The sequence below is a fragment of the Montipora capricornis genome, chromosome 1 (assembly GCF_036669925.1).
Source record: "Montipora capricornis isolate CH-2021 chromosome 1, ASM3666992v2, whole genome shotgun sequence".
Lineage (NCBI taxonomy): Eukaryota > Metazoa > Cnidaria > Anthozoa > Scleractinia > Acroporidae > Montipora > Montipora capricornis.
Genome location: NC_090883.1, coordinates 41,847,877 through 41,857,876, shown reverse-complemented (window position 1 = coordinate 41,857,876; position 10,000 = coordinate 41,847,877). Strand labels below are relative to the sequence as shown.

The 10,000-nt window shown below is 40.0% G+C and overlaps 1 protein-coding gene across 3 annotated transcripts in view; it reads right to left on the bottom strand.

Annotated features, from left to right (window-relative positions):
- The window catches only part of LOC138044585 (solute carrier family 12 member 2-like), a 19,876-nt gene that overhangs the window by 8,362 nt on the left and 1,514 nt on the right, over positions 1-10,000 (bottom strand). For all 3 annotated transcript variants that reach the window (XM_068891075.1, XM_068891061.1, XM_068891067.1), the window contains 5 exons: positions 9,728-10,000; positions 6,393-6,696; positions 3,819-4,540; positions 1,481-1,639; positions 1-318 (listed from right to left, as the gene is read on the bottom strand). The exon at positions 1-318 is cut by the window's left edge and continues 15 nt beyond it; the exon at positions 9,728-10,000 is cut by the window's right edge. In XM_068891075.1, coding sequence (XP_068747176.1) covers positions 1-318; positions 1,481-1,639; positions 3,819-4,540; positions 6,393-6,696; positions 9,728-10,000 — 1,776 coding nt within the window. The remainder of the gene's footprint in view (positions 319-1,480; positions 1,640-3,818; positions 4,541-6,392; positions 6,697-9,727) is intronic.

Sequence of the window (10,000 nt, the reverse complement as noted above, 5' to 3'; positions counted from 1 at the left end):
GTCCACATACTTGTACAATGCAATGATGATGACAATAGTGACCAGAGCTGCCCACCAGTTGATAAGGAACATAATCACAACACACACCATAGCCCCTACTAAGGACACCCACATGTTGTAGTACTTGAAAGAGGGCCTCCATCCTGGGGACTTGCCAAGTGAAGCTGCAAACACGGCATAGTTGATGAGGGCATAAGACATTAAAAAGAAGTTTGAGATGACTGGGGCAATTATGTTGAGCTCTCCAATGGCGACAAAAGAACCAGCAATTAAGAACGTAAGGATATAACCTCTGCGTGGCTCATCACCTGGTCCAACCTGAGATCAAAGAAAGGTACAGGAGAACAGATCAGATCACACTTGCTCAGTCATAGTCAAATCAACTTTGTCTAGCCATACTTGTGCCTTCAAACATTTGGAGGATGAAAAGCAACTGTTAGACAATGCTAAAATAACATCAAACTATGCATGACTATCCACCTCTCCTGGTTGCAAAGTAAATCTAGTAGCATTGAAACAGAACTATCTTTTCCTTTGCGAACGTTTGGAAAGTTGAATGGACATTACAACATAGTTATCTCATAAAAGAAAAGAAAGAAGCACTCCTTAAAAACTACATTACCTCAGACAAACAAGTTTGTGTATTGATTAGAATATCCATTCCAGAGGACATAGCGACCATGGAAGTAAAACCTCACTAGTGACTGCTAAATAACTGTCTTTGTTTCATTTCTTTAATAAGAACCCAGTTTTCAGATCCGTTGTACCCTTAAATTTCCTGTTAAAGTGTTCCATTGTTAACTCATTACGTAAATTCTTGCATATCATCATTTTTTGCAGATCGCTGCCAGCACCATTCTATATTTTTTTCTCTGTGGGGTTACGTTTTAAGGGTTTTGTTGCAGAATTTGAGTTTTCTATATCGCCTAAATCAGATTTCATGACAAGGCTGCTGCCTAAGGAAATTTTAGGGGAGCCCTTCGGGCTTCCAACATCACAAGTTAGTAGCCAAAGTCATTTTTTCAAGAGCCCAGAATTAATTAATTCCAGCTGGGATCATATTTACAAGAAAGTGAGGATGAATCAGGGCGCCCGTTCGGGCTACTTGTCCAGAAATTTGGTCGCCCGCGCCAACAAACAAGGCGCGCCAGGCGACCGGGCGACCATTAGGCAGCAACCTTGCATGATCTATTTCCAGTCACAATTTCACTACATAAACTGACTTACAGGGGAGGGTAAGTGATGTTACAAGCAAATAAATGATGATATGGCCTACACATCACAAAGAAGACAAAATAATAATGTTTGAATTTATAAGTATCACTGAACATTAAATCTTCATTTTACACTTTTCATATTTCAAGGCCTTGACTCAATTCTGCTTTATATAGGTTTGACTTTGGATACAAATCTCCCAGATGCAGCTGTCCTGCATTCCAGGTTTATTATCAGCCAATTTTTGTACAAAAAGATTACTTACTCCAACACCAAAATAACTGATTCCTGGAAAGAGATTGTCTTTGCAAAGTGCTTGAAAGGTCTTTGGTGCTCCAACTAAACTGGCCAAGGCAGAAGATAGTGTTGCTGCAAAGATTCCACCAGTAACAATTGGACCCCAGGCTGCGACCTTCTCCATTACCTGATCAAAAAAGAAACATGACGCACAATTAGGGTACAGAACAATATCCAGATAACATATCTTCATATGATTAACCTTTCCCATCAGCCAGTTTACTCTGATGCCAAATGATTTGAGTCATCCGGAGGATTGGTTAACAGAGTGAAAAGGCAAAGGGATGGTATTTTGAGCATCCACGAGTCACCACTGAAAACTCTCTCGTCAATATTAGTAGGAGGTTGTGGGTTTGAACCCCGGCCGGATCAACACTCAGGATCTTAAAATAACGGAGGATAAAGTGCTGCCTTTGTAATTTCATCTGCAAATGGTTAGACTTTGAAGTCTTCTTGGCAGGCCTTCTGACAGGGTGCGATTCAAAAATGCAAATAAAGCGATTTTTTCAGGGCAGATTGTGCGATTAGAAAGGCTAATTATGCGATAAAAATGATGTAAATTATGCGATTTTTTTCGCAGCAATTTTGAGCTTGTTTTATAAGGTTTCAGGTTAAGTAAAACACTTTTTTGCTGCCCTAAAGACATTTTGAACACAAAGGAACAGTAATTATGTATCTCGATGGACATTACCGGCACTACCGGTGCACCACGTTAAAAGTTGAAAGGACACAGCTAACATGCCAAATGAATGATCAAGGTGCTTGTCAACCACGAACTTTCGAAGACGGTCAATCACAATAGGGCCATATCCCATTTATACGAGAGAAAATAAGCCGCGGCTTTCTCTGGCCGCGGCTTACGTAAGACTCGAATGTTCACCCCGTATAAATGGTACAAAATCTACGTTCACATCTTTTTCAAGCCGCGGCTTATATTGACCTGGGAATATATATTCGTATAAATAGTTCCTTTTGCGTATTTTGTACACCGTGGCCAGAGTAAGCCGTGGCTTATTTTCTCTCGTATAAAAGATTTGCACGACGAGAAAACATCAGTCCATCGTCAAACGTGGAGCGTACCTGTGAGGTACTTTCTTGCTCGATCGTGAACTGTCAGATTGGGCGGAATGTGGGAAGTTCCTTCTTCGTCGAAGAAAAAGCGAGCGTTTTCACAACAAACTTATCCTTGAGTAAGTTTTTATCAGTTTTCAACGAAAGAAACTACATTTTGCCGAAAAACTTACAACTTCGCTTATTTTTCACAAATCTCCTCTATAAGAGAAGGCAACTGTGTCATTTCAGTGGTGTGTATATAAGGGCGTGTTTGTGTTGCACCAATAGAAGGAGACTCGTACCAAGTCCCCGACATGAAAAATAAAGCCTTGAACTTCGAATGTTTACGAAATCGAAGGTGACAAAGGTTTTTTAGCCTTTTTCCAAGATAAATCATCTTTAAAATGGCGTATTTATGCAGGAATTTCTAAGAAACGTCTTGATTTATGTTTCAGTTTATGAATTTTGTGCGTCCTTTTGTGAATTATGCGATTTTTCGTGAATTGTGCGATCGGATGCGATTTGAGGTCGATTGTGCGAAATCGCACCATCGCGTAATATCAGAAGGCCTGTCTTAGATAAGGACTATAAGCTGTAGGCCCAATCTCACCTGTGGGACACTAAAGAAGGCTAATGGTGTATAAGGTCACCTATTAAAGCAGAAACAGCCATAAGTCAAAAAGGGACTTTGCCGAGTGCTGGGACATGTAGATGTAGATGTTTGTGGATGGCAGCACCTTTTCCAGTGAAAAGAAAAGGGCAAAAGACAAGAGGGAAATAAATCTAGTCTGAGTAGCTATGTGATGAAGTGTTAAACCAGGTGGAATCTCCCCAGCTTTGCACTTGTTTTTTTCCGACCCCTTATTAGCTCTTTCCTTTGCTCTGCTTAAATGAGAACCTGTGGCAAATAATTAAATTAATTTTCAATGCATGTGAGAAGCATCTCACTCATAGAACATATTCAGAAATGGCGGTGAAGTAATTATTCTTTTGTCTTTATGCTAATCATTCTGACAAGCCTCGTTAGCGTGAACAAAATTCAAAAAAAATTTTTCGCCAAAGTGAGGCTAGTGAGGATGATTAGCATAAAGACAAAATAATAATTTCTTGGCCGCCATTTATGATTACGGTCTATGTACATTAGGTGGGGGACTGGTGAAACTTCAAGGCAATTCTAAGAATTTAATGTAAGTTTTTAAAACTACAGGAGTATTATGCGCCCTGCCAAGACAAACCATACACCAATATCTCACCTGGAAGTCATTCATCAACCCAAATTGACAAGTGTTGTCAACAGTGCAGTGTTGCATCGAGCTACTTGTGGCATTCCCAATGCTTTCATTTACAGCCACAGCGATCAATCCAGATGCATCTCGCAACACTGAAGCAGCAGCTAACCAGTCAAGTGCAACATACACTATCGTGCTGAGCACAATAGCCCACAGTGTCCCCTTGGGAATGCCTTTCTGAGCATCTTTGAGGTCTCCAGAGATGTTGACACCAGCCAGAATCCCAGTTGCAGCTGGGAAAAACACAGCAAACACGGAGAAAAAATTTTCACCATCTCTGTAGGCTGGCCCGAAGTTCTCCTTGAAGAGACTGGTACTCAAGCCCACAAAACCTCTTGCTTCGCTTCGTTCATTTAACGGACCAATCCCTGCACCAACTATGACGTCAACGATGGACACCACCAGGATGCAAAGAAGGAACATCTGAGTGCGCACCACCCACTCCAAGCCAATTAGAGTTACGCACAGTAACAGTATAACTGTTCCAATACCAACAATGCGAATTATGTTGAGTTCCCCAATGACATCCACATCCCCACCATGTTCTTTGATCAAATCTTTGACAGTCTCGGCAAATCCAACCACATACAAAGCAACAGCTACAGCATTGGCCACTGAGAAGATTAGGCCAATGGAGCCACCAAATTCTGGCCCAAGACTGCGAGATATCAAATAATAAGCACCACCTATTGAGAGAAAGTATTATTTTCTTCTCAAGGAAATGGAAAAATATACTGATAAATAAATTTCACACTTAACATACAGGTAACTGAGCCAGAGGAAAGAATAACGTCGTTCTACGTGGAATGAATTGGCCATTTCTGAGTTCATGTCTGCCTCCTCTTCAAAGCGAGTCTAGGTGTGAAGTTTGTCTTGTGAAAATTCATATGTAAAGTAGAACCAATTGCCATGATGACAAAGACTTTGCACTTAGACTCACTCTGAATAGGGGGCAAACATGAACTCAGAAATGGCCTGTTCGTATAGGAAATCGTATGAACACAAGTGCTTTTCGTGATTTATGGGCATGAGTGTTGTTTTGCAAGTTCTCAAAATTATTGCACAAGCCGTAGGTGAACGCAATTTGAGAACTTAAAAAAAAAAAACGAGTAACCATAAATCGCGAAATGCGCGAGCAAGTTCATACCATTTTTTTACATATTATAATCTCAACAAAATCACTCCATCGCTTTGTTTCCAAAGCAACTTCCAATATTGCACTTAAACACCTTATTCCAAATTGGCCGCCATTTTAGCATTCTTTTGTTTCCTTGCAAATTGGCCCTTTTGACCTCGCTATCAAACATAAAATTCATAAGAACATTTAACCTTGAACGAGGCCAAAATGGGGCCATTTTGGAATGAGGTGTATAACCTCTTCTTGCACTCCATAACATATTTATGAATTGGTCATTGCCCAATCAGAAACGTGATACTTTGTTGAGTATATAATATGAAACACACACACACACACACACAAAAAATATCAAAAATATTGTAACCATTGCAGGAATAAATTAAAATAATTTCTTTGCGCTATAATTTATTACTGTATCTCACTGTTTTAGTATATACTAAAACAACTATTTACCTCAGTGTCAGTGGCTAGTGGTGGATTTTACCTCCCCACTTTGTGGCTCAGTAACCACTAGCCACCTCCACTTCAGTGAATAGTTGTTAACCATACTACTACTGCTATTAAATATGCTTGGGTGATGGATAACAAAATTAACATACACCAAGCTTTTTTTTTTACTTTGGTCGATTTCTGTCTCAAGTGATCTCAACTGATGGCTTTTCTGATGCACATAATTTAACTGGATGTGATGTAAAACTGAACTCATGTAACTCATTTCTGGTTACCTGTAAATCAGCCTGCGCAGGTAATGAATAACAATAGTCTAAGTGGCCCAGGGGACAAAGCAGTAATTAACCTCCAAGTCAAAAGGCTTTCATGTTTAATTCCTATCTATCACATCAACTTAGCTACCTCATGTTTTTCTCAAATAAAAAAACACTTCAAGCATAATTAAAGCTAATAGTAAGCTACAGACTGAAGAAAACAGGAAAGTGGGAATCACAAAGTTTATAAAAAGCACACGTAAAATGAAATCTTCAGCAAGCACAAGAAATCATTGACTGAAGAAAAAAGATTCAGAACTGAATTTACAACGGTGTACCCTACCACCAAACAATCGATAATGGGCTCCCTTACATGAGCTGTCACATCATAGTGGTACTATGATCAAAAAATCAATTCCTTTTTGTTATTCAGATTTCGAAAGTGTGTTGCTCAACACTCTGTCTGGCAAAATTTTGAGCTTTGATTTTTATCATTTTGGATTTCATGGTCCACCATTACTCACATTCAAAAACGATTGACTGAACCTCAGATGGTTCGATCTGGGGAAAAGTGACATCATTTACTCAAGAGCTTAAAATTTCAGTGTGCTTACTGCATACTTGAAGTCCTGGCTGCAGTATAAATTTCAAAGAGAATTATCCCCCTTTAAAAGCAAACATTCTTTAAAAAATTACCTCCTTTCACTTCACCATTTGTGCAAACAGCAGACATGGACAACGTGGTTAACCAAGTAACCACCGCAGAGAGAATGATGATGACTGTTGACCATCCAATTCCTGCCTGTCCTGCCACCCAGGTGAGTCGAAGGTACAACATAACCCCCCAGATATTGAGCAGGCATCGTAACATAACTCCCTTAATCCAACCAAACTTGGGTGCGACCTTGGCTTTCTTCTCTTTCTTGGTACGAATGACAACCTCATCGCTACTAAGATGGCCGTTTTCAACATTGTCCACATTGTCTGGTTCTGCTAGGGGCTACATTGTACAAAAACAAACAAACCAAATAAATGCATTACCTTTTTCTCAAAAGCAAAGTTTCAGTACTTGCTCTCTACGGTAAAACTTGATCAAATTTTGACACTTATGCTATCTGGCCCCTAGCAATATAAGACAAAGGTGTGTGTCCACCCTCTGTGGACTGTGATCAAAGGCTAGTGGAAATGAACGTTGAAGGCACTGAAAAACATGCAAAACATGCACAAATGAACCGAGCTATACCGAGCTATAGAATCAGAATAAAATTGACCAACCCTGACCTAAAATAACGCTAACCTGTCACCCATGTTATTAGGTTGCTTATCTAACTCACTGAAATGTTCTTTCCTAAGTTCATTTCAAGGAAGTCAGCAAGGCTTCAGGAATCTAAACATATTGAGGTGTGAATGGTATGTGTGTTTTACACTGGATTATTTGGCTCAAATTTGATTAATATGGTGTCCATATGGAGATTTAGCTATTGTATCTAGTGCAAGTGTTAGGCTGAAAATTGCACTCCTTGCCTAGATACAGGGCAGATACAGAGAAACTTCATGATGCATGCGGTTTGAAGAGTGCCATCCAAAGTTGTGGATGTCTAGCAGCCTGGTCAACCAACTGAGCCACCAGTGCGAGACATAACTGTATGCAACTCTAATCCCAGTGTTGGCAGGAGGCAGTGTGGCCCAGTGGTTAGGGCGCTTGCCTTGAGATCCGGAGATCCCGGGTTCAAGGCCTGCTCTGACCACTTGTTGAATTTGTTCCTGGTAGTCCCTGGTTCAACTTCCCAGCTGCACTTGTAAATAGCCAACTGGTTTGCCTCCGGCCAGTTGGGATTCTTAACAGTTGTTGTTGTTGTTCTGTTCCGTCGTTTCGCTGTATTTCATTGGCCCTGAAAAGCCCCTGTGGGGAGCGGTCAATTAAGTATGTATTGTATTGTAATTCGGGGCTTGAAATAACGGCTGATCAACACACTATGTCAAATGTTTTTTTTGTTTGCACAAGCAGTTAAAGAACATCGACATTAGTGATATTTTGAGAGACTGGTGTGTTTATTAAAAAAGAATCACCACAAAGTTAAAGTAGACCATTAGCTGTAAAGGAAGGTTTGAAAAGATTCCAAAGTCAAGTTGTATATCGACCTGATAACTACTGATACATAAGACTACCAGTTACAATAATACAGGAAGACTGCGGTAGTCTGTGCAGTTGGTGTGGTCGCGAAAGGGCTGTGCCACTTGGAACATTGAATTCCCATCATGCATGATTCGCGTATTTTATAACTAATTAGTCCAAATCTAATTGAAAAAAAAGAAGAAGAAAATACCGCATCTTGCATTTGAAAGGGCCATCGAATTGAGGCAAAATGTTTCTTTTACGTCCTCTTACATATATTTATAACTCATTTTGCAACCCGGCCAGTACAACCTTCGCAGGGTAGGTACAAAAACGACGGAAGTCGTATTTCTAAATAATTATTTCAGATGGAATGTGAGAGAATCATTAACACATATTAAATGAAAGGTATTACAATTGAACCCACTGAGAACTCAGAAATTTGCGAGCCCCAGATGGGATTCGAACCCATGACCCTCCATGATCTAGTATGGATGCTCTAACCACTGAGCTACTGGAGACTCTATGGTGAGCAAGGGTGAAATGTGGGTATTTGACTCGAGCTGCATCACGCAGCCACAGAGTCAAATAGCGACTGACAGCATAGCTCATAACTGCATCACACAGTCACATTGAGAGCATCATTGAAATACAGTTGCCTGTATTTCTGACAGTGTGAACAATGCGGCCAACCAACCACCAAAGTGAGCGAATGTGAGAGAATGATGAACACATATTAAATTAAAGATATTACAATTGAACCCAACGGGAACTCGCAAAAATTCGAACCCCAGATGAGATTAATCATTCTCTCACATCCGCGCAACTTTAAAATACCAATTTTCCATTTACATGTAATTATTACTCTTCAAATTTCGACTGTATCAAAGGGAAGGAAGGGAGTTCTTTATTTAAGTGTCTAGTCGTTCTAGTGCTTAAGCACTAGTTGGGGACACTGCATGTAAAATGAAATTACCAATTAATGCAAATCAAGTCAAATGTTGGTTTTTGAGGAGAGAAGAAACCGGAGTACCAGGAGAAAACCTCTCGGTGCAGAGAGGAGAACCAACAAACTCAACCCACATATGACGCCAAGTCTGGGAATCGAACCCGGGCAACATTGGTGGGAGGCGAGTGATCTCACCACTCCGCCATCCCTGGACCCCAAAATCATTATCAATTATAAAAACATGCTACGTTGACTGAATTTTTTTACGAATATAACAAATTATCGCAAAAATCTGGAAGGATTAAAACTTGAAAAGAAATAACCAAACTAGGTATTACAATGTTCATTGAAGGCCAAAGGAAACTCGTGATTCGGTCTCGTGGATGATTAAAACACCCTAAATAGAAATCCCCGAAACAAGGAGGCTGAAAGGAAACATGGAATTGGTGATTTACAGAGAACATGGGCTAGTGGTAATTTTCGTCCGTCAAATTTTATTTCAGTGTCAGAGAAATTGTAAAAAATATTCAAAAATCTAGCCAACGTGAGCATAAAACTGGACTATGAATCATTATAAACGCCTACGATGCAAGATGTTATCTATAAACTATAATAAACAGTAACTGTCTGATAACAGCTTCGTAACCGGCGAGTGGGTAAATTGTACGGACTCGATGCAAAAAGCCATTTGTATTTGACATAAATGAAAATGGTCATATCCCTCGAGCGTTTGTTGGTTTTTAAATGTTCCGTGTCTGCTAAAACAAACACTAGAATTTCCGGTTGAGAATTTACGCTGTACAAAACTCGACACCTGCTCATTTTTGCCATAAGCTTGGAGGTAAATAAAGGAGATAAAATAAGAATTAATTTAACTTCGTCGCGCGCGAAATCGATACGACTTTGAATGAAGAAAAACGAATGCACATATTCTGTAATTAAACATTTTCGCAAGATTTTCCATACCTGTTGCTCGTGGTCTTCCTCGAACCCTCTTCTCAACTCTTTGAGAGTTGGTCGGGACTTCTTCGCCGAATTTGACGCGGAATTCTCATTTCTGTAAAACACTGTCATGGGAATCGCATCGTGTGTAGCATAACCAATTGTCCTGGATTCATCGCTAGCAGGTGGTGCTTGAGAATCGGCAAAATCCATTCTTGGGCTATGATCGTCTATTCCTTCTTCTTCGTCTTGACTTGGACTTAACTGGTTAACGTTGAAGCGCAAAGAAGACCCTTT